We start from the raw sequence: 25,476 nt of genomic DNA on the forward strand, positions 1-25,476 counted from the left end.
TACAGTGCCTTGGTTTTCCAGTTTGGAGAGTTTTCCCCCAGCCCTCCCTGGAGATGCCAAGAATGGAAGCTAGGATTCTTGGCTTGCAAAACGTATGTTCTTCCCCCGAGCTCTGCCTTGGGGCTGTAAATGTCCCTTGTGAGTTGGGTCTGGGCTCCGTGAACGACTGCCTTGTCACGGGTGTTGCAAAGGCTCCTTTTGGCGCTCATTTTTCACATTCGGCTGTTTTGCCCCCTCCTTGTGTGAATTTATTCCCACGTCGGCGAGAATTTATTCCTTGAGCTGCCTATTTTAAGGTATCATTTGCGAATTCACGTTTAGGGAGAAACGTCTCCCGTGGCAAAGCGCTGTCGTATGAAAAAGAAGAGCTGAGCAGCTCAGAATGGTTCAGAAACCCCTGAATGAAAAAAGACTGCCTTGAATCCTAGTGGTAGCTCCAACTAGACCTGGCCGAGTCAACGGGATTTTTGCGAATGTTGGCGGCCGTTCAGCGCCTGCCCCTCCAAATGAAACTTTAAGTCACCTGAAGCTCACTCTGGTTTCAGAAACCAGTAACAAGAAAGCATTCTTGTTTTTTAAAAATTCAGTTTCCTTTCCTACAACAAGTGGTGGGGACACACTGTGTTTCAGAGAATTGTGGTACCTAAAGGCACACTCCTCTGGCTAGGGAAGGGAGACTCAAACAGCGGTAGATGTTTTTGCTTGCCGAGGGACTCCAGATCCCTTATAAGGGGCCTTGCCTTTGGAGGCAACATGCAGCCTCTGAGCTGCATGGTTTCCACCACTGTCACCCCAGTTATTAGCACAGGTTTGAGGCTGTAAGCACAGAAACCAGCTGACCACAAACTGCTTTGTCTTCAGCCACTGGAAGGCCTAGGTCGCAAAGCTCCAGGTGCATCCCTTGTCAGGTGTTTAATACAGGAGACGTGAAGGCAAGAGAAATTGTCTTGCAAAGTCTCCTCCTTCCCTTGGAGCGTATCATTTGCTTGATGCAATTTGCACATGATAGCCCCCAAAAAGTGGGATCACTTTTTAGGAGAGGCCAAGAGTCAGGAGACAGTGGATGCAGAAGGGAGCGGAGAAAAGGAAGGCTTGAAGAAGGGAGCATTCCTGTTCTCAAAAGAAACAGTGATCTCTGTGACCTAAAGGGCGACTAAAATGGTGAAGGGCCTGGAAACCATGCCCTATGAGGAAAGACTTAGGGAGCTGGGGATGTTTAGCCTGGAGAAGAGAAGGTTAAGAAGTGATATGACCGCCCTGTTTAAATACTTGAAGGGAAATCATATTGAGGAGGGAGCAAGCTTGTTTTCTGCTGCTCCAGAGACTAGGACTTGGAGCAATGGATGCAAGCTACAGGAAAAGAGATTCCACCTCAACATTAGGAGGAACTTCTTGATAGTAAGGGGTCTTTGACAGTGGAACACACTCCTTCCTCGGAGTGTAGTGGAGTCTTCTTCCCTGGAGGTCTTTAAGCAGAGGCTGGATGGCCATCTGTCAATTGGGATGCTTCTATTGAGATTTCCTGCATGGCAGAATGGTGTTGGACTGGACGGCCCTTGGGGTCTCTTCCAATTCTATGATTCTATGAATGGGAGTGGCAGAGTAATTTTACCATGACACAGAGAAGGACTTCATTCTGCAAAGTTGCTAAAGGGGTGCAGAGTACAGCTCTGTTTAAATACTTGAAGGGACGTCATATTGAGGAGGGAGCAAGCTTGTTTTCTGCTGCTCCAGAGAGCAGGACCCGGAACAATGGATGCAAGCTCCAGGAAAAGAAATGCCACCTCAACATGAGGAGGAACTTCTTGATAGTAAGGGCTGTTGGACAGTGTAACAAACTCCTTCCTTGGAGTGTGATGGAGTCTCCTTCCTTAGAGGTCTTTAAACAGAGGCTGGATGGCCATCTCTCAGGGGTGCTTTGATCCTTATTTGCGTTTTTGATCAATCCGTTCTCTCTAGGAATCTCTGGCTCCTCCAGCATGATTTTACGATTAACCTCTGACCATAAAGTTGCCCTGGAGGACCCGGAGATTCCTAGGGAGGTGTTCCCTCAGGGCAAAAGAATGGTGTTTAATTTGACGTGTGGTTCCCCCACATTGAGGGGGGTCCTTCAGCCCTAACCCTGGTGAATGTGTGTGTGTGTGGGGGGCTCCTGGCCTTGGTGGCAAAAGCTGTTAAGCAACCCCAACACAGAGCAGGAGGAGCCAGTCCTGCTGTCCTTCCTTCCGAGAGCCTGGAGGGTGCCTCCTCCCTCAGAGAGGGCCAAAGGCAAGAGGCTGGGCCCTGAAAGTGGGGGGAAGGAAGGGAGCCGTGAGGAAGAGGAGGAGGAGGGAGCCCTTGGGGCTGGGGCCTTTCCTTCTTCCCGCCCTCCCTCCCTCAGGAACAGGAGGCGGCGGCGTCGAAGTCAGGCTTCTTCTTCTTCGGCTGCTGCTTGTTCTTGTTCTTCTCGTCCTTCCTCCTCAGGGGCCGCCCTTCGTCCCCGGGCTCCAGCCTAAGGGGCGGGGAAGGGGCTCCAAGCCCCGAGGGAAGCCTCGCCTCCTCGGCCTCCATGCCGGCCGAACTCGCCCAGGTGAGTTTGGGGCTTTGCTAGTTGTCGGGGGACTCGGCTCTCGCTTCGCCGCCCCGACCACCAGGCTTCCCCTTCCGCCTATAGAATCCCGGGAGTTGTAGTTTGTGGAGGGGGCTTTGGGGACCCAGCTGCTGTGCTCTCCATATTGCCGAACTGGAGCAGGCTGCTGACGCCGCCTGCTGCGACGGGCCCCAGCTTGAAGAATCCTGGGAGTTGTAGTTTGCCGAGGGTGCTGCTTGGGGAGGAGCCACGACTGCAGACGCCACTTTGGAACTGACCCGACAACCCCAGGTCTAGCCGAAAGGACCCTGGGATGTGTAGTATGGTGTGTGTTGGGGACCCAGCTGGCGTCCACGTTGCAGAACTGAAGCGGGTTGAGGCCACCTGCAACAGCCCCCCTGGCTCTAGCCTATGGAATCGTGGGATTTGTAGTTTGGGGTGTGTGTGTGTGTTGGGGACCCAGCTGGTGTCCACGTTGCAGAACTGAAGCAGTCTGACACCACTTGGAGTGCCACCCTGGGAATCCTGAGATTTGTAGTTTGATGGGGGGTATCCAGCTGATGTCCACACTGCAGAACTGAAGCAGATTGATACCACCCAGCACTCTACCCCAGCTCTATCCTACGGAACCCTGGGATTTGTAGTTTGGGGGAGACCCCACTGGTATCCAGACTCCAGAACTGAAGTGAGTTGGTACCACTTTGGAACTCTTCCCCAGGTCCAACCTACAGAGCCCTGGGATTTGTAGTTTGGTGGCAAGGCTTACCCAACCTAGAATGTCTTGAAAGTGCTGGGGCCACAATACCTATGAATCCCAGGACTCCACAGGAGGGAGCCAGGATAGTGAAAGCGGTGTCAAACTGCTTTAATTCTGCGGTGTGAATACACCAGAGAGAGAGGTGGATGCCTCTGAGGATGGATCTCTTCTTCCTCAGAACAGTCGTCCCTCCACATTTACAGCTTTGACTTTTGCGGAGTTGATTGTTCGTGGATTTTATTAATATGTCCCCTCTAGGAATCTCCAGGTCCTCCAGTGCAACTCTATGGCCAACTTGAACCAGATGTTGCACTGGAGGCCCTAGAGATTCCTAGAGAGGCCCCTCCCTCCGCTAGGCCTTTGTAGCTCCTGCAGCGCAATTCTGTGGTCAGTGTCTGACAGAGGTTGACCACAGCGTTGCGCTGGAGGAAGACCTAGAGATTGACAGAGAAGTGTTCTCTCAGCTCAAAACAGTGCTTTTGTGATTTGCGGTTTTCCCACATTCATGGGGGTCCTGTGCCCCTGACCCCAGGGAATGTGGAGGGAGGAGTCTATATTCAATCCTAGTATCTGTTATTTTATTGGTGTGTATTGCGGGGGTCTACACTTATACATACTCCTTTCTGGTTGGAGTGCATCCTCCTTCGTATTCCTCATGGAGTGTTGCACCTGTGGATGTTGCAGGAGCTGAAAGTATTTCGCATTGCCTTTTTTGCTTTCTCTGACCTAAAACCGTTGCAGCCGTCTCTTTGCATGCATGCCATCAGCTGTTAAGACATACAAAGTTAGCAACCAAAATCTGTCTTTCTGGATATTTTTCTCCCAAGAAGGAGAAACTGGGTGCATGCCCAACCCCAGAGACAAGGCGTACAGTTGTCCCTCCATGTTTGCAAGTTTGACTTTTACGGATTCAATTATTTGCATGCATTTTTGATGCATGTATGTTCTCTCTAGGAATCTCGGGGTCCTCCAGCACAACTCTGCCAGAAGGTGACTATAGAGTTGTGCTGGAGAACCTAGAAGTTCCTAGAGAAAGCACTTGTCTAGGCATTTGCAGGTCCTCCAGGATGACTCTATGATCAACGTCTAACAGATCTTGACCACAGAGTTGCACTGGAGGACCTGTAAATTCTTAGAGAGGTGTTCTCTTAGTTAAAAAGAATAGTGGCTTTTAATCTGGTTTTTCCGCATTCACCCCTAACCCCAGTGAATGTGAAGGGACCACTGTAGACTGTTAAGAAGAATATTCAGGACAAATGTAACACCCCTAAGTCTTAGTCTTTTATTTTTATGTGTGTGTAGTGGTGGGGCAGAGAGTTGACCATAGAGGAAGGTATACATTGGGGAATTATTGTTGTCTTAAGTGTTGGCTGTCAGTTTTCCCATGACACTCTTTATTTTTCAGGGTCAGACTAAGAGAGATGGGTGTCACACCTTCAATTGGACTGTCAGGCATTTAGGGGAAGACAGATGTCTGTTTTGCTTCCCGGGCTCTTTTTGGGATGGCACATGAGACAAGATTAATTGAGGCAATTTTTAAAGTCTGAATTCCTCGCATGTTTAGAACTGTAGATGAATGTTAGAGGGGCCTTCCTTATAAGGACACGGGTGGCTCCTGAATGCAATGCTGTCAAAGACATTTATCGTACAACAGGAGAGGTTTCCCAGGCCGGGGGGGGGGGGGGAGCGATTATAAACCCCCTTCCTCCAGTTCACACACACTGGCAGATTGCACCCAATTGCCAGCGTAAGGCAGAGAATACGAACTCCATAACCATTTTAGTCAAACACCTAGAAATGTAAAGCCTGAAGGTTAAAAAGGATGTGGCATGGGACATCCAGGACTGTATCTTTTGGTGGATGCGTGCTTAACTCTTACTTCCCGAACTCTTTCCCCAATTGAATCCTCTCCCACCCTTTCCAGAGTTGTTCTTACTCACTGAGAAAAACCAAACAAGCACAACCCCGTCTTACAAGCAGCTGCAAATGGGAGAGAGGCACGGTTTTGATTTGGAAAAAGTGAGAGCCTCTTCCCCACCCGCCACATCAAACTTTGAGTTCCCCTAAACCAACTTTACAAGTTTTTTCTTCTTTGAAGCTAGAAAATAAGATTACACAGTTCCTACTGTGGATCTGTTTTGACTTTCAGGCTTTGACCTTTTAGGTGCACGCTTAATTTGTTTTGATTTGTTTATGCGAAACGTCTGTACCTTTCTTTTCCATAAATAAAAGGCAATTTTAAAAATCTTACATTTGTTTCTTACCTTTCTGCCATCCCTGGGATGGAGACCATCTTCAGGTCTTCCATCTAGTGCAAAAGGGGACCTGCATAGATTCAGATAAACTTTCCACTTCATATGCCTTTTGGTCATGGCCTTTAAATGAGTAAAGTAGGGTTTAGGGACCTGCTATGATTCTCTAGATGTTTCTGGGTTACACCTCCTATCATCCCCAGCCATCAGCCTTGGGAATGAGACGGTGGGAAATGTAGTCCCACCACATCTACAGGTTCCCTAGCCTCATGTACCAAAGGCAATACACTACAAGAAATGCAGCAGATTAAAATAGCAAGGTCACAGATCTCTCTGTGAAAAGCCTTGGGGTGTTAAAAGATCTTAATCTGACATGAAAAGGCCAGCAATGGTTGTACTTCATGAATCTCTCTGGGAGTTTCATACATGTTCACTCTCCATATGCCCAGCCTCTTAAAGGTTAGGTGGGGTCATATGGGAGAAGAGGTCCTTCATATCCAGGGCTCAGGTCTCAGGTGATGGCTTTATCTGTTATGTTCAGAGAGGCCCTTGTGCTCTCGCATTACTCAAAGGAACTATCTATAGGTGGGCTCACAGTCTCAGCACTTGTGACACACCTGGAGTAGCATCCACTTTATGTTAGTAGGAACAGTCTCAAAGTTCCCTTGTGAATGTCGAACAAGAGCCTTTACTCTGGAATTGGACAGCATGCTGGCCAGTGGGACGTGGAGTTGAGTTTTTAGAACTGAAAATGTAAATCAAAGAGGAAACCACTGGAAAACAATTGGTAGTGTTTGGAATTAATGCCTCCATGCTTGAGAAGTAAGGAGAAACCAGCACCTTAGCTAGTCTTGTGCTTCTCACCAAATTATACCCAGCTGGCACAGTTGGCAGTTCTTGTTCCAACAGAATTAAGACAGCTCTATAGAGTTAGCATGAAATTAGGAATTGTTTTATTCAAAGGGTGAGAAAAGGGGCATGTGCATGGCTAAGCTATTTATAGGCAAGCCACCTGGATCAAATGAAAGTGTTATTTGCTTTCCATGGCCTTTCGTTTAAGGCATACCATACAGCAGGTGAAGTAACTCAATAGACTGGGAAATACAAATTAATCCAACCTGACTTGCGGCTTTGTCTGCACCATCTTTACAACATACACTATCATCTCTCCTCACCAAACATTTTAATGGCATAGTTCTTTTTCATTTTACATTTGCAAACCATTGTGTCTGACCAACAATTCACTTTGTGCAATACATTAAAATACACGCAAGCAATCTGAGTCTACGAATGCATGGATGCCATACAAGGAGAGTTTTATTGCGGCCATCAGAAGAGTCCTTATAGATCAAGCGAACAGTTTGTCTAAGGCACCCGCCCTGTTCCCCACAGTGACCATAACACAAGCAAAGAGTGGAGGCGAGCCTTCTCCCTTGATATTTCTTCCCCAGTGGGATTCAGTGGTGCAAGGCAGATTTGCAACAATATCCTGCAGCATGGTCTCATCTCCTGACAGGTGTGTTTCTTTACAGGGTCCCAGGCAGTAATTCTTTCCAGTCTAGGAACTCTACAACCCACAACAATCCATGGCTACTGTTCATGCCAAGTCTTCACTGATCTGTTTGTCCAGCTTTTTGTTTTAGTTTTCAGAGTTGTATTAGACTGTCTTAGCATAAAATTGAAATTGGGTGGGGTATTCTGTTCCTTATGGGAAAGGAAGAAACCTTGTTCTCTTAGCTTCTTTTGAGAGTCAATCTCTGGTTATTATACAGGCTGAAAGAAACCGTCCATTTGTAGGGTTTTAGCACCCCATCCATCTAGAAGGCCCAGGGTGTGTTGCAACTATTAACAACCAAATAAAAGCAGGCGAGCAATAAATAATCCTCATGAAAGCCACATTCTGGATGCAAAGAAGCCTATCTTCTCATTCTTTTCCTACCTAGAAGTACCATAAAAAGAAAACCAGTCCCAACAATGACTTGTAATTTTCCTAGAGGCGATAATGACTTGTGGCTGTACTCCAGCTGCCAGGACTGGGTTGTGGCAGTGGTGCAGGTTTGTAGGTGGAGAGGGAAGCACCAACAGATACCAGGTCACTTCTTTATTGTGGCCTTCTAGCCACGACATTGCCACATAAACCTAGAGCTGTGTCAGGTGTTTGCAGTGACGGCTAAAATTCCAACATTGGGGTAAGATGGCTCACAACTATATAATAAAATATCATAATAAAACAACAAGAAACTGTATCATATTAAAACAGCAACTGAATTAAAAGGAACTTAATAAGGCCATCACATTTTTAAAAACCAAAAACTTCAGCAGCCCAAACTAAAGGCCTCTTCCATAGCAGCCAGTGAGTTGCTAAATGCCTGCCTGGAGGCGCTTGACATTATGAAGGAATAGCTGGGTTCATCTCTTGCAGCAAAAACATCAGTGGCCCCTTATAAACTGGCAAATATATGTGGAGACATTTTTCATCCAGTAGCCACAATCCCTCAGTATGCATACAGTGGAGCATCTGAGGAAGTAGACTGAAGTCCACGAAAGCTCATGCTGCCAACTTCTTTCTTTCAGTGAGTCAGTGTCAAAGGTGCTATGAAATCTTTCTACATACTTGATTCTACAGACTAACAGGGCTATGTATATCTTTGAATTCTACCACAGTCGCTCAGTGTAACTTGCTGATGGCCACAACCCAATGAAGAGCAGAACTGGAAGCAAAAGCGGATGGAGCTGGAACTATGCTCTCTCATCATGCACACACTTTCTGTGATTCGTGTTCTGTTTCTCTATATCTTTTTCTAACACACTTTGCATTCATCAATCATCCATTCAGCTCACACTCCTCCTCTGTCTGAAGCATAGGCATCTATCCACACATTCCCTTTTCTGTCTCTTTCATACAGTCATGCACATCTATTGTGCACCTATTGCTTCCCAGATGCCATTCTCTCCTTGGCCTGTCCCCCTGTAGCAGCAAAAGGCTCTCATTGGTGGGAAGTGGTTGGGGAAGGGTTGTAGTTGACAGGGAGGGAGGGAGGGCATCATCGCCTTTTTCCTAGCTGTACAGCCCCCCCAGACACCAGCCCTCTAATAATCCCAGTGCCAAAAAATAATCCAATTGCTCTTTCCAGTTTTGTTCCTCACACTTGTCTCTACAGTCTCCTACAGAGGCACCCATGGAGGGTGCTATCTAACAAATAAAGCCAATGGAGGAGGTGAAAAGGGGATTTCCTATCTCAGAAGCAACATTTTGAACCAAGGTGCATGGGGAAAAAAACTCATTGACTTCTCCAATAGGCTTTCCCATTTATTATTTATTATTATTAACCTTTATTTATGAAGCGCTGTAAATTTACACAGCGCTGTACATGCAATCTTTTTAGCTAGACGGATCCCTGCCCTCGGGCTTACAATCTAAAAAGACATGACACAGAAGGAGAAGGGAGTGGTGGAGGGAAAGGGTAAGAGGTCCAGCAGTTCCTCTCTACCTCTGAGGCCTGGACCAAGGCAGATGGACTGGAGGGAGGGCTTGGTTTCATAATGGATGGTTAATCTTCCAGGGAAAATACATACTCTCAAGTAGGATAATGCATATACAGTACATAGCAATACAGTTGCCAGTTGTAAATTTTAGGAAACTCAATACCGCGTCTTGATTTAGCATATTATTACCACCTCAAAGCTCAGCAATAGTTTGCACAAAAGCTTGCTCTTCTGTGCCGAGCCAAGCTGTGTGTGGTGGGAGTTCTAGAAACTCTGCTGTAGCTGGATCTGGTTGGAAAGTAGCTGGATCAAAACTGAGGCAGGTCCCAATGAGAGCCAACGTGGTGTAGAGGTTTGAGGGTTGGACTAGGTGACCAGGGTTCCAAATCCCTGAATGCAGGATAAACAATGTTTAATGTGTTACTTCCAAGCTAAGCTGGAATATAAATAAATGTTTTCATGTAAATAAATATATATTTATATAGATATGCACATAAATAGATGTTTTAACAGGAAAAGTAGCAAGAGCAGTGTTGGGATAGTGTTGTGCTCAGTAACAATAGATCATAGAAGAAAAAACAGAACCTGAGTTCTTAATGGAAATCTAGAGTCCTACCCAACCCGGAAAGGGTTTAGGTGTTCCCGACAGCCTCAATAGACCGGTGATAAATGCCAGCCTGGGGGCAGAGTGAAGTCTGGCAACCACACGTTGCTTACCCCGAAACTGCCCTGATGCTACTGTCATGCCGTGTGCCTGACTGCATGACGGGTAGCATCACGGCGCTCCTCTGGCACGGCATCCAGATGACCCAGTGCCAAAGTAGTGCCGAAAAGCCGTGGCGGTGGCAGCTATGGTGCCCTTTTTGCGGCTCCTTTTTGCACCGTGAAAAGGCCAGATTGGGGCCTTTCCCTAAATTATCAATCTGACAACATGTTCCAGGGTTCCATCATAATACACACTTACCTGGAAGTTAGTCTTCTTGGAGTCAGAGGGGCTCACTTTTCACTAAACAGAGTGGAGGCCTGTGTTCTGCCATATGTTACTGCAGTGTTCTAACTGGAGGTGCTATGCAAAAAGAGAATTAAGTTGATTCACAATATGGCTGGCAGATCTAAAAATATACCATCAATAATGTACAACTTGCAGCAGCTGCCACTTTGTTTTGAGAATCAGTTCAAAGTATGATCTTTAAATCCCACATGACTCTGGACCCTCTGCTTGAGAAGAATCACCTGCATTCCTATGAAGGTGCCTGACCCTTAAGATAATGAGCTGTGCCCTTTCCTCAGTGCCAAATGGTTGAGAGGAGGCATGAGGAACAGAGCTTTTGTAGTGGTGGCACTAAGACACTGCTTGGATGATGGGCAGTCTGCTGGTCTCCATATAAAAGTCAGTCCCCAATATTCTCTTGAGCTGACAAGAGAAGTCAGGGTGACCCTATGCAGAGAAAAGCAGCCTTACTTTTCATTGGCTGGGATCACTGCCGATGTAATAGTTGGCTTATTTATTTGTTTGTTTATTTACGGTATTTATACCCCAAATTGTTCTTTCCAGCTTGAATTGGAGTAATATGGGATTTATTTTGCTCCAATGTTAAGCCTCTTGGGTCCAGTTCCCTTCCGTTTCAGCCGTGTGCATCACCTGCCCAGGTGAGTTCCGAAATGGAGCAAGGCTGTTTCTTTACACACGTGTGGACAAGTCCTTTGGCCCAGTTTATATATTCAGTAGCATTACATGATAACATTTTTACTGGATTATACTATTTTGTTAGATAGGTTTTCACATGTTTTGAATATTGCCAATGAACAAAGACTCCTTGAATATAGAAACTTGCATGCTCAAGGGATGTTAAATTGGAGGTTTTCATTATGCAGAGATTCTTTGTGCAAACCTTCCTTTGAACAGTTGACCTTCAAAAAATACATATTGGACATCCCTGCTTTATAACCTCACTCTCATTATTCCTATTTCATTTTACACAGCAGAAAACCAAAGTTTATGAGCAGCACTCATTAGGAAGTCATAACCAATTCTGGCTTGTTGGCTGGGTCATGTATTACATCTTAAATGGATATTATTGGAAATGTGATTGTTGTCACTTACAAGGGGACTCCAGGCAGAATTCTTCATTGTTCAGGAATGCTGCGGCACCACAAAGCACTGGCTAAGTTTACAATCGGTCACTGCTGGAACACTAAAAAGAATAGTAATTTAGTACTAGTAATAGTAAGAATAGTATATGCAGAGCTGCCCCTACCAACAGGAAGACTGAGGCAGCTGTCTCAGGCAGCAGATTTGGGCTGTACAATTTTACAATTGTACAGTTACCACAAATCTGTACAATTTCTATGTGAGAAATAAAAAAAATTGCAGGTTTTGAAAACTAGTTTATTTCTTTTAGTAAGAAGTAAAAGTGTATATGACCTTTGGTCTCTTGGAGGAAGTGCGAGGGGTATCGTAAAGTTTGACAAAGTTTGTTTTGATCTGTCATTGTTAACTTATCTTTACATAGCCACCATTCAGATTTACACATTTTCCCCAGCATTTCTTGACCCTCCGAATTATAGAAGTCTGCAGATTGCACCTTGTGAGGATTTTACACTTTAGTCACTTCTGGCACAACCTGCTGCAAAAAATAAAGGATGCAATGAGCTGATTTTCTCAACATCGTGCACTTAGGGACCACAATGACACTGACAAAATTTTATCAATATACCATAATAACTTCTGCATGATGATTATTACTTTACGATACCCCCTCGTAAGGCGCAGTCTGCAGATTTCTACAATATCAGGTATTTGGAGGGTCAAGAAACACTGGGGGAAATGTGTAAATCTGGATGGTGACTATGTAGAGATAAGTTAACAACTACACATCAAAATAAACTTTCTGTCCAATTTTTGTAAAAGGTGATAATAAAACTTTATGATGCCCCCTCGTATGTCTTAATAATACATATGACCCAATGATAGGAAAGTGGGAAGTCAGTTTGTAACTGTTTAGTGTTTAGATAGGTAGTCTGTACTAGTAGTCAGTAGTGGCAGGTGATGTAAGTTTGTTGTGGCACGTCACGTGTTATACAGTGCGCCCTTTTTTTATGTAGGGGATCCATTCCGGACCCCCCGCCCCCGGATAAAAAACAAATGTGTATGCTCGAGACTCATTGAAAATAATGGGGCTCGTGCATGGCACGGTGCCGCCTTGCGCATTCCCACAGGCTCCCTGGTGGTTTTCAGTGTATGCTGAAAGCTGCGTATGGTGTGTCCCCGTATGACACGGGCACACTGTACATTATTAGATGTTATGGGTTATTGGAGATGTGTGTGTGTGTGTGTGTGTGTTTGTGTATATATATATATTACATTTGTTGTCCTTTACTTTAATAAAAAGATAGGTTTGAAAAATGAAAGGGAAGCAAACTACTAATTTATTTGCTTTTGTATTTGTCTGCCAGGCATATAGAGAGGTGCTTGGATGGGAAACCTCCATGGACTCTCAGATGTTGGAGGCTCTATTTCGGAGGAAGGAATTGGCCAAACCTACTCTGAGGATTCCTTACCTAAGAAAACCCCATGAAATTCATTGGGGCACTAGAAGGCCCATAACTCCATACACAGTGGGATTTTCTGTCTAATGTGCCAAAATAATCTGTCTGTGTTTGCATTTTGTGCACCTTGATGTGAATGGGTGGGTTTTGCCATTTGCTCCATTGCCTTGAGCCAGCCCTGTTTAGATGGCAGGATGCTGTGGAAAGTCATGGTAGTTCTTTATATAACAAGAGCCAATTTTTTCTGTTACTTTCTGAAAACTCATTACTTACATCTTAAGCTTGCCTTGGACATTCTATTATTTTGGATATTTGGATTCGGTCAACAGCTCTGCAAAAATCTGACCGCAGACTTTCAGTATTGACTGTCATGGTGACCTTCCTCTGGCTTCTGCATTATGATATTAACAGATAACCATGAAAATGCTTACAGTAAAAATAGCTTTTTGTGAGTTTTTCGGGCAATGTGGCCATGCTCTGGAAGAGTTTATTCCAGCCACAGATGCAGGGGAAACGTCAGGAATAAACCCTTCCAGAACACGGCCGCGTAGCCCGAAAAAACCACAAAAAACTATGGATGCCAGCTGTGAAAGCCTTCAACTTCACAGTAAAAATAGCATTCTCCTTCATGGTCTTTGCGAAGCACCCAAATGGGTTATTTTGCACCTGCGCAGCATTTCCAGATCCTACTGGAATCGCTAGGGAAGACTTTTTGGCGGTAGCTCCACCTACCCTCTATATAGGCAGGAGGTCTTCGCGCCCTTTCTCAGTTCCTTTTGTCTGCCACGTGAGCAGCTTAGGTATCTCGCTTAGGAATTGCTCCTTCCTTAGCTTTCGCTTTCATTTACTGCGTTTGCTCTGACTTCATTTTGCCTTTCACATCTCTTTTGGATTGTGATTTGGACTTGGTTTTGGACTCTGACTAACGGTAACACTCGGACTTCATGACAATTCTCTCTCTTCATCCCTGGGCTTTGGTCTAAAGATGTCTGCACACTCTTTTAAGAAGTGCACTGAATGTGGGACAAACCTCCTTGTGTCTCCTCTGCCTGCGAGGCAGATGCGCCTGAGATCCATGCTCTATGCGCAAATTTTGAAACCTCCCTCCACCTCTAGAGCCTCTGCCAATGCTGCCGCTGCCAAGGGCAAGCTCCCATCTTTGGCCTCAGGGGTCCCTGCCAAGGCTACTGCTGCTAAGGGCAAACCCTCTTCGGAAATTGCTGGGTCACCAACTCCAGACAAACGGAGGTCTTCGGACCAGGATGTGGCTGGCCACCCATCCTCACCAAAGAGAAAGAAGTCCTCAGACTCCTCCAAACCAGAGAAAAGAAAGCACAAGTCTCGGGACAAGTCCAAGGACTCATCCCATCACTCTGGGACCCATACAGTTGACTTCTGCTGTCTTCCTGCAAGTGTGCCCCTCGTTGCGAGTACCGCTAGCCACTCAGGCTCTCTTGGCTCGCACCAGGACCAGGTCAGCTTCTGCTGAATCCGCAGACCACTCCGTCTCCGACTACACTCATGCTCAGCAGTTGCAATCTCTTGCCTTTCTCGAGGTCCCCTCTCCTTTGGGTGACATTTTTTCTTTTTCAGAACAAATGATCCGGATGGGCAAAGCCCTGAACATTGAAGTCCTCCATGCAGGCTCTCAAGCTCTTGACCCAATTGATGAGAGTGTTCGGGACAAGGTCCCAACTCCGACCTCCATTGCATTCCTGCCATCTATGTCCAGGATTGCAAAGAGCTCTTGGCCCACTTTGTCCATGGCCCAACCTTCCACCAAGAAGCTTGACAGTCTCTGTCATATCACACTCTCGGAAGAGATTGGGCTGTTTGAACATCCTCGCCCAAATTCGGCATTTGTGGAAGCCTTCCAGGTCTGCTCGGCCCCGAAGACAGCTTTGACCCCCAGTGACAAGGAGGGTCGTAAACTTGACACCATGGCACGGAAATTCTACGCCTCCGCAGTCCTGGACCTCAAAATCCAGAACTACTCAGCGTGTATGGCTGCCTACCAACAGCAGCTTTGGGAGAAAGCTCTTCCCTTGTATGAAAACCTCCCTGAGGACAAGAGACTGACAACCATGGCCATCCATGCAGAACCTCATGCCCTGGCCTCGCACTAGATCTCGGTGGCCCGACACTCGGCTGACTGTGCTTCCTGACAACTCTTGAGCGCCCTGGTCCTCTGACGTCATGCCTGGCTAAGGTCTTTGGATCTAACGCCTCAAGCCAAACAGGCCATTGAAGAGCTCCCCTTCAACGCTACGGGACTGTTTCATGAGGAGACTGATGAGAAGCTAGACTTCAAGAACAAAATGAAGAACACAGCCTGTAAATACGGTATATCTTCTTCCTCGACTTCTCGCCTTTCTTTCTCTCAACGCCGTTTGGGATGGCAAAGTCCCCCCTACCCCCCCAACTAGGGTAGATCCAACCAGTCTTCAGAGTACCAACAACAAGGGAAATGCCAACAAAAACAGAAATACAAGCAACCCTTCCATAAGAAGGATGCAGAACAAGGCAAGCGCCGCTTCTGAAGCTCCCCAGCGCACTTTGTTCTGTCAACTCCCTTTGGGGATCGCCTGGCCCACTTCCACCATTCCTCCATAACAACCGACTCCGGGGTGCTTTCCATCATCTGTAGGGGTTATGCCCTGGAGCTGTAATCCTCTCCCCCAAGGGGTATCATTCTCACCACTCCCCCCTTAGACGCCCTTCTCGACGAAGTACGCTCCTTGCTTCAAAAAGGGGCCACCGAGCCCATCCCTCCATCCCGGATCCGACATTGCCTTTTCTCCAGATACTTCATTGTCTTGAAAGCCACAGGCAGCCTGTCCCATCCTGGACTTGTGTTTTCTCAACTTTTTCATTGCCTATAAGTGTTTCTGCATGGTAACCTTGGCTTCCATCTTGCCTCTCCTGCAGGAGTCAGACTGGTTCACTACCTTGGATCTTCAGGATGCTTATTTCCACATCAGAATCCGAGAGGACCATCGGGACCTTCTCACCTTCTCTGTCGGCCCCGACTGTTTTTGGTACCGAGTACTGCCTTTTGGACTTTCCACTGCTCCAAGAATTTTCACAAAATGCATGGCGGTCGTAGCTGCATACCTCTGCCAACAAAACATCATCTTTCCTTACCTCAATGACTGGTTGTTTGTGGCCCCGTCCAGACGGATGCTCCTCTCCCACCTCAAGTCAGCACATTCTCTCCTTCACCATTTGGGACTCATGATCAACAGAGAAAAGTCCACCTTCTGCCCAAACTAGCGGGTGAGCTTCATAGGAACTACCCTAGACTCCAAGAACTGCAGAGCATACCTTCCTCACGACAGGTTCCTCAACCTCAGATCTGCAATTCATTGCTGCCTTGCCTTCCGGTGCATCACTGCGCAAACAGCTCAGGTTGCCCTCAGCCATATGGCATCCACGACATATGTAATGCCATGGGCCCGTCTCCACATGCGTCCCTTTCAGTCATGGCTCCTCTCAATCTTCAACCCTGCCTTTGACGATCCACGGAAGTGGATCACCATTCCGAAGCCAGTGGCCCATTCTCTCTGTTGCTGGCTCAACCCATGCAATGTCTTGGTGGATGTCCCTTTTGTACTGCCACAACCTCAGACTTCACTGACACTGACACACAGGTTGGGGAGCCCATTTCGACGACCTCTTTGTCCATGGGAGATGGTCTTCCAAGAACGCCAGCTCCACATCAACACGCTTGACATGTTAGCGGTACAGAAGGCACTGAAGGCCTTCAAACCCTCCCTGCAAAACCAGATCGCCCTCCTCCTCACGGACAACATGACTGTGATGTATTACATCAACAAGCAGGATGGTACCAGGTCGGCCATCCTTCTTGGCCTCACCCTTCAAATTTGGAACTGGTGCATCCGAAAACAGATCATCTTGCAAGCCATACATCTCCCTGGAGAGGAGAACAAGCTTACAGACAAGCTGAGCAGGGCTCCAGACTCTTGTCATGAGTGGCAACTGAATCCTCAGGTTGCCCTCCGCCTCTTTTTTCTGTGGGGAACCCCCGACGTCCACCTTTTTGCCTCATCTCAACACTCACTGCGACCACTTCTGTTCCAGGATCCCTTCACCTCGGTCCCAAAGGGATGCCTTCCTCTTCCAGTGGTCTGGCAAAAAGTTCTACGCCTTCCCCCATTTCCTCTCATCACCAGAGTGATAGCAAAACTGCGCACCGACAGATCAGATGCCATCCTGATCACCCCTTGGTGGCCGAGGCAGCCATGGCTCTCCCCCCTGCTCCATCTCTCCAACAACCAGTTCTGGCCTCTACCACTCCATTCCGACCTCCTGACCCTTCATGACGGTCAGGTTCGCCACCCCGACGTGGACACTCCGTCTCATGGCATGGAGGATTTGGCCCTGACCCGACTCTCAGTACCAATGCGAGAAATCATCCTTGCTTCCCGACAGCCTTCCACTCAGTGCTGCTATGCCCTTAAATGGGCTAAATTTTCAACTTTCCTGTCCTCAACAGGACTCACCTCTTCGGAAGTAAATGTCTCCGTAGTCTTGGACTTCCTCCACCACCTCTCAGCATCTGGACTCTCCATTTCATCCTTAAAATGCTACCTTGTGGCCATCTGTAACTGGATTACCATTCTGTCTGGGGATAACAAAGTTCAACACATCTGGAGCATACTAAGTTGGGGAAGGCTGAGTTTAACTTTGGGACATCATTAATATATAACACAACTTTCTTTCTAGACATTATATCTTACTTTTCTGCAAAATAACAAAGGCAGCTCAGGATCAGTTTTAAGTTAAACTAAGAAGCAGCATAGTCAATAAAAAGGAAAGAAGCGGCAGACAGGTAAAAAGGGATGCAGACCACTCCATTGTAGTGTATATCTTTTTTTTAAAAGCCCAATTGGGCTGTTTTTATTTATGTCCCACCTACAGGCTGGCTTTGAGGTTTTAACCCTCAAGGAAGTGCTCAAAATATTAACAACATCCAATTTATTCACAGTGTAATTGCAGACAGAAATTGACCTTGTGGGTCGTTTTTCAGCCATTTCTGTTTTAGACTGTTTGGGAACAGAGCCCATTTGTGTATTTCATAATTCCTTATTTAAAAGGCCATGTATGTGTTTGTTTTGTGGGGGGTATGCTTCTGAAGAACGAATTGCCTCTGTTCTCTCTTAATTGGTTTGCCTGTTATCACAACGTGGCTGTTTCCTTTCAACCTGATAATATTCAAAAGTGCTGACATTCAGCCAACAAAATGCCTTACCCAAGACTTGCTTATCACTTTTTTAAAAATTTGTTGTCGCCTGTTTTTTTAATACAGTACCACTGCAGACCAGTCTGTGTAAAGAAAGACCCTTTGTACGGCATAAGAACTCCATAGAGACAAGATCATCAATGAAAAGGACAGTTCGGTAGAACAGTCTCTCTTCTTTCTTGGATTTTATCCTCACAACAGCCTGGGAAGGTAGATTAGACTGAGAAGGAATACAGTCGCCCCTCTGTTTTCATGGGGAATCCGTTCCGCCCCCCCCTTGCAAAAACAAAAAATTGTAAATATTCAAGTCCCATTGGCTTGAATGGCTGAGTGTCGCAGGCGTGCGTGCCATTTTGTCCCTTGGTGCTTGCCATTTGTGAAAGCCAGAGGGACGCCAACGGCAAGACCATGAACACCGAGGGACGAGTGTATTTCTGCTTTATGTGGAGAAAATGGATTGGGAGGTGTTTTTCTCCCTCTCTCATAGAATCATAGAATTGGAGAGTTGGAAGAGACCCCAAGGGCCATCCAGTCCAACCCCCTGCCATGCAGGAACTCTCAGTCAAAGCATCCCCGACAGATGGCCATCCAGCTTCTGTTTAAAGACCGCCAAAGAAGGACACTCCACCAGACTCTGAGGGAATGTGTTCCACTGTCCAACAGCCCTTACTGTCAGGAAGCTCCTCCTAATGTTAAGCTGGAATCTCTTTTCCTGTAGCTTGCATCCATTGCTCCTGGTCCTGTTCTCTGGAGCAGCAGAAAACAAGCTCGCTCCCTCCTCAGTATCACATGAGAATAGAACCTGGGGTCATCCATAGAAGCTGAATGACTCAGAACAGAAAAAAGAAAGTACCATTTCACTGAATTATGGCATTCACTACCACTATTTGCAGGACAATAACTCGGTTGGGTGGTTTTAAGGGAATTGAAGATATCCATGGAGAATAACACTGTCAGTAGCTCCCAGTGATTGTGGCTAATGGATAGAATATTCTTCTCAATCAGTGGTGACAGATGAATCCCATGTCAGTGGGGTTATGAATCCATTCTGGGTATTAACCTAACCTTTAACCCTCTCCGTACATAGAACAGGGTCAGCACCTTGAATAATGCCTTTAAGTGTGAAGTTGAAGGCTTTCGTGGCAGGCATCCATAGTTTTTTGTGGGGTTTTCGGGCTATGTGGCCATGTTCTAGAAGAGTTGATTCCTGACGTTTCGCCAGCATTCTCTGAAGATGCCAGCCACAGATGCTGGCGAAATGACAGGAATAAACTCTTCTAGAACATGGCCACATAGCTCGAAAAACCCACAAAAAACCAATGCCTTTAAAGTTTGGACCAAACTCTGGAGGAGATTCAGTGCTGCACTTAAATGGAGCCACCAGTTGCCACTACTCTTTATGCTGCCACTATGGAACATGGGGGGGGGGGGTTGCATGCTCAGACCCTGTTAGCCTTGTGTTCCATTTGTGGGCTTCCCCTAGGTCTCTTAGATTGGTCATTTTGAGACCAAGACTTTGGACTGCCTTGTTACAGCAGCTCTGCTGGCTGCTGGTCTATTCCTGGACACAATTCCAAGTGCTGGTGATGACCTATAAAGCCTTATATGGCTCAGGCCCAGGCTGCCTGAAGGATTGTAGCTTCGCATAGGAGCCTACCCAAACTCTAGCTTTCGTTGAGGCATGTCTCTCACTTCCACCTTCTTTAAAGGTATGTTTGCACACTTGAAAGTGATGCTGTATTTGATGAGAACGGTTTTTGCAAAGCAATGGAGAGAACCAGAGACTCCAACAGTAGACAACTGGCTCCTAAAGGCTCTAGACGTAATTGAAATGGATAAGTTAACGTTATTGTGAGATAAGATAACCAAAGAAGAGGAAGGAATGTGAGATCTGTTGTTAAGATATTGTAGAAAGAGATGGCCTCAGCCTCACTATAGAATAAGACAATCAAAACATAAATTAGAACAAAAGAAATAAGAGTTTCTTATAAATATAATGCATAAACATACCTAGGCCAGGAATAAGAAATGAAGATATACAGTATATAGCAAAGAGAGGTGGGGTAAGAATTGGAAAAGAGATAGAAGAATGTAAGAGGAAAGCTGTAAAGAGCTTTCTATTCCAGCAGGTGCTTGGGAACTGATGATTTTGTATGATGGGTTTTCTGTGGTCCTGTGGTATACTATATTTTTATGTTATGCGCTTAATTTAATTTTTATATGATTTTAATTCTACAGACAGTTTAATACTATTTTCATCTTGACTTTTTGCATGCTTTTAGCAACATGTGGTTTGAATTGCATGCACAGAGTTGCCTTGAACAAAGCATGTTGTATGGTGGCGAGACTACCAAATCTCTATTCACAGAGAAGACCCCTGACACCAGCACTGTAACAAACATCCGCATCTTCTTACTATGCAATTATTCTTAATGTCAAGAGAATTGCATTAGTGATAAGTATAGCTGGACCTCAAACATGCCAAACAGTTGTTCTCATTGAAATGCCGTAGTCTGGAAGGACAAACGTGAGGATTAAAGGTATAATTTAAGATTTCATTATTTGCACGGAAACACTCATAGCAGATTATAAGAAAGGATGGGCGAACTCTTCTTGTCCGATCATACACACATCCAGAAATGCGAGAACCAGAATGCAACAGACAGACTTGAGCCATCATAGTGAAAGCTGAGGAAAGTCATGCATGTTGCAATATTCTTTCCTTCAGCTGCTTCTTTTGTTCTGGAGTAAAAAAAAAAATCAGATCTCAATAGAGATAAAATATTCTTAAAATGGGAGATGTCTCTGTCTTAGTTCATCAGATATATGACTCTAGCAAGGGAGACAGCCACTGACTTAACTGACTTGGGATCTGGTGAAGGAGTGGGTTACTGAGCTGAGTTACTGATCTCCTTTGGAACAGTGTTTTTACGTTCAGTTACGCAAGTGGAAAGTTACAGAGAGTGTTCATCATGGTCAGTTTGTCGCTTTCCCACTCGTCCTTCATGTGTGGGCTTTGCCATTTCATAGCTGGCAATGAGAATACCATGTGAGGCTGGATTGCAGCCCTCCTGGGTTGGTCCAAATGTGGGGAGGACAATAAATATTAATTACAATTTGGATGCCAGTTCTTGAGAGCCTGAGTCAGGAGGGAAGCCTGGTAAGCACAAAGGGCAAATTTACTTGAACTTTTCTGTTCTCGCGGTCTCTCTCTGCTCGCTCTCTTTCTTTCTCTGTCACCCCCAAGAATTTTTTTTAGAAGGTGTATGATCCCACCAGTTCAGGAGATATCTCTGTCTGCATATATTGCTTGTTGCTGCCTAATGGCACCACATTGATTCCCAAAGCTAAATATAGGAGGGTGTTTTCTGGATGCATTTCAAAAGAGATCACACAAACCTATGTAAAACTGTCTTGGATCAGAAGCTTTTTCGTGCTTTCTTCTTTTGAAAAAGTCAACTCGCTTGACAGATACCTTGAGTGGATATTTAATAACAAGCAGCACTGCATCTGAACTCATTCCATGAGTCTTATTTAGTATCTTCCATTGCTTCAGTAGCTGATGCAGTGCAGGGATGTGAAAAAAAATCTTTCTATCTGAAGACAAAGAAATTCACCCTTCCTTAGCCTAAGGTTCAGTTCACCATTTTCAAAGGACTGAACACCTCATAGTCCATGTTGCCACTTCAGCGCATGCTGAATTTAAGGCAAAGCATCTCAACCACCTGTTTATGCTCATTTTGGAATGGTGTCCCAAATGTTGAAATTAGGTGCATGGTAAAAGCGACATACAACTAGCATGACATTGGCTAAAGCAGCTGGCTGTTTGTGTTGTCGAGCATGATTTCGGCTCTTTGAAGACTGCTGAAGCAATTGTGGTTTTCCTTGTGGTTGCATCAGATGAGGGAAGAGAAGGGGAACTGGCAACTCATCCATACGCATAAGGATGCTAAAATGCTTGGTGCTGTGTTTGGATGAGGCCAGCAACTCTGTAGCAGAAGCAGTTCCTGAAGAAGAGTAATGGACTTCAACAGGATTAAATATTGGTCTCATAATAGTCTTCCAAGCTCTAGTTTTGTTGTAGCTTCTGATTTCGGATGACTTCCACCATTAATCTCTGCGTGATCCCAGTACTGTTACTGTGTGGGCATATGCTCTTCATTTCTGTGGCTATATGCAAAATATGGTGCATAAGGCTATAGTGTGTTTATAAGTTGTGCATTTTTAAGGCGTTCATAGGTACTTATATTGTATTGCACGTATATTGTATATTCTATTTTGTATTTTATTAATATTTTATATATTTTATTTTATTTCTATCTTTTTATACTCTATAGGCTTTCTATAGAATGTTATTATATATATTACTATGTTTTGAGGTATTTTGAGACGGCCCTAGGGCTATTCAATAAATATTGATTGATTGGTTGGTGCATGAGGGAATGACATAGATGTTTTAGGTCTTGTTCATTGCCTAATGTGCATATTGGACATACATGTGAAGAATCTGATTATATTTAGCATCATTTTTATTTTAGCCGCAGCAGTTCTGTGGGTCTCTTGCATTTACGATACATTTCAGTCAAGCCAAAGCAGTCGTCTTCTGTTTTATGATGTGATCTTATCACACTATTGTCTCTATCCTCTTTTCTGCTCAACTTTTCATCCGACAGTGACAGTCCAGACATCAGCCAATGATTTAGTAAAGTCAAAGCTTTATATTAACTGGGACTTCAGGGTGTTTGTTTTTCTCTCTCACTCCTACCTTGTTTCCAGAATTCTGCACTCTTTGCAGCAGGTTATTTTTGGAGTGGAAGAATGTTTGACATTACATTGGAAATACTCAGCATCCATCAACCCCTCTTCCAAAAAGGAAGAAGTGGCTAAAAAAAGAGAAAAGCCAAGGAGACAGTACAGATGAAGAAAATAAGGCGTGACATTTTAAAGTTCTCTTCTCTTTATTGTAAGATTAAAAGGAGGCAGAAGGCAATTCAGTTTCTGTTATTCATTAAGTGTCAGGGATGACCTTCACATCTGAAAGTGCAGCATCTGTGGTTTAGAATCCCATTATTTTAAAAGCTATAAATGTGTAGTGTTTTTCATCACCTTGCTAAAAACAGGAGGGTGTGATGTCTTACATCTATGTAAATCATTTCCTGTGTACAGATATTGCAGTGCTTTTAATAGGCAGTGATGGAAGCAGAATTATTTTTCTTTTCTTTTCTCACCCCCTCTGGTCAGTTTTGTTATACTCAAAAGAGCAAAATGTTGAGAAGAGTGTAGGGTTTGGCATCTTCAACTTAACCCTCCTGTCTTTAAAAACAGTAGTCCATTTGACTGTTCTCTGCCATGCAAGTGCAAAATTGGACTCTTCTGACAATTTCGCCTTTCATAAGAGCTCTCACCTTTTCAGCGCATTTCCATTAAAAAAGAAGGCATCTCTGAAGACACCAGCTACAGATGCTGGTGAAATGTCAGAAACAAACTCTTCTAGAACATGGCCACATAGTCCGAAAAGCTCACAAAAAAATAAGAAAAGAACAATTTTCATTGCACAGGGAGAAAGAGGTTGTAGAATTTATCTCTATGTCTCCACTGACTCTTATTTCAGTGTTGGGCAGCTATTTTTCAAAGGAGGGTTATACTTTCTCAGTGTTATGATCTGCAGAGGTTTGCACACAAGAGGACTGAAATTAGTGGTACACGGGACAAGGGTTAATGTGAGCAAACCCATTTCTTCTCTTTCTCTTTCTGCGAGCCTTCCTTCTCTCTCTATTCTTTCCATAGTATTTCTGCCTCAGGTACCAAATTTCTGTAAAGCTCGGGAGCACTTTGTTACCTGTAATGTTGTATTTCACTTTCCGCAGTTCCGGCTCGGTGCCTTCCCTTTTGAAAATCTAGGCAAAATGCATTGCCTGGATGATGGAACAGAGCAAAAGAGCCCTGCAAATAAACGTATATCTTTTCTCTCTCTGTCCCTTTTGAAAAAAACAAACTATAAATGAGTTGGCTTCTGCACGAGACTCAATATTTGTTTTGGCTTTTGATTTAGGAAAAGTAGGTTTCCGTTGGATGTAAGCAATGTATAATTTCAGATCTGAATACTTTGCCTTGTTAAAATGTATTTTTGTATACATGGGATGAGATAGCTTGTTGTGTGTTTGAGCACCACGTTTCATGTTTCATTACCAGGTTCATTTGTTTCAGACATCTTGGCCTGAGGGGACCCTTTACGCTTCTGGAGATAATAATGCAGCACAGCCCTCCGTATGCATAGATTTCTGCATCCACAGATTCAACCGACAAGAGCTTGAAATTATTCACGCATGCCCCAAAATAAATCCAAAAAGCAAATCTTGATTTTGCCTTTATATACTGTATAAGGGATGCCATTTTGCTACCCTGTTGTACATAAAGAGACCTGAGCATCATCCATGGATTTTTGGTATCCATGGGGAGTCCTGGAACCAAACTCCAGCATATATCAAAGGCCCATAGAGAAATGCAGTTAGGCCCTTTTCACACGAGACACTTACCACATGGGTATTGTTGCCCAAATGCTCCAGAAGCACGGAGGTGGCATTGCTGGTTGCGCTTCTGAAGCATCATTGAGGCATTTCGCTGTTCTCCCATCGACAAATCATTCACAGAGAAGCCATTTTTGTAATAACAGAAGATCCCATTATTACAAAAATGGCTAATCCTCAAAAGATTCGTTGACAGGAGAAGAGTGGGACACGCTTCAGTGACGCTTCAGAAGCGCGACCGAAAATCCCACCTCCGCATTTCTGGAGCATTTGGGCAACAATATCCACGCGGTAAGTGCCTCATCTGAAAAGGTCTTTCGAGTGGAGTGAGCAGCAGTAGACTGACAACTTTGTCCAAGGCCTAGACATTCTGTTGGGGTGGCTGCTGGAGAAGAAAATGGAAAGGTGGCAGGAGGGAATGAGAATGGGCAAGGCTGGCGAGAACATTGAATATGAGCAATCCACACTACAACTTTCTGGTATAGGTCCAGCTTCTGTCTCTGAATATCAGGTTCTGTAGAGAAATAATGGGACAAAGCTGTTTTTCGTATGTCCTGTTGGTAAACTTTCCACAGGGCTGTAATTATTAAAAACATATACACACAACCTACTGAAGGAGATTAACACTTTTTGCTGCAAATTTCAATCCTCTCCTACCATTCTCCCCTCCTTTTCTGGAAAAACCGCTAGTCTTAACTGTATGTGAACATATTCTGTACAGTAAATCCACAGCTTGCCTTTAGGCTTCCAGAAGCATTAGTTGGATTGTTTGCACCAAGGGCACAGTGAAGACTATTCCATTCAGAACCCATGCGTTCATCCTGATAGGCCTTTGTTACCCGAGTTGGAAGGCTGCAGAGCTTGCTGTTGAAAAGTGCAGAAACAGCTGTTTTTTTTTAGCAGAGCTCTAAGATAAAGCTACTGTTTGTAAACCTCAGCAGACAATTGGAACGCACGGTCGGCTCACTGGCATAATGCAAGCCTGTGACCTCTGAACATGCTGCTGAGAATCTAAAAGCGTTGATGTAGAAGACTTGGGCATATGCAAAAGTTTAATTATGCTGAAAGGATGT

General features: G+C 45.0%; 1 protein-coding gene across 10 annotated transcripts in view; it reads left to right on the forward strand.

Moving 5' to 3' along the window:
- ARVCF (ARVCF delta catenin family member) overlaps positions 1-25,476 on the forward strand; it is a 602,431-nt gene that overhangs the window by 278,759 nt on the left and 298,196 nt on the right. The window contains exon 1 of one of the 10 annotated variants that reach the window (XM_089490093.1): positions 2,497-2,569. The exons of the other annotated variants lie outside the window; for them this stretch is intronic. Coding sequence (XP_089346219.1) covers positions 2,549-2,569 — 21 coding nt within the window. The 5' untranslated portion in view covers positions 2,497-2,548. Of the gene's footprint in view, positions 1-2,496; positions 2,570-25,476 lie in introns of those variants that run through there. 10 annotated transcript variants of the gene reach the window in all.

The sequence above is a fragment of the Sceloporus occidentalis genome, unplaced genomic scaffold (genome assembly GCF_023333645.1).
Source record: "Sceloporus occidentalis isolate IW3139 unplaced genomic scaffold, rSceOcc1.0.p SCAF_41, whole genome shotgun sequence".
In the NCBI taxonomy this organism is placed as follows: Eukaryota; Metazoa; Chordata; class Lepidosauria; order Squamata; family Phrynosomatidae; genus Sceloporus; species Sceloporus occidentalis.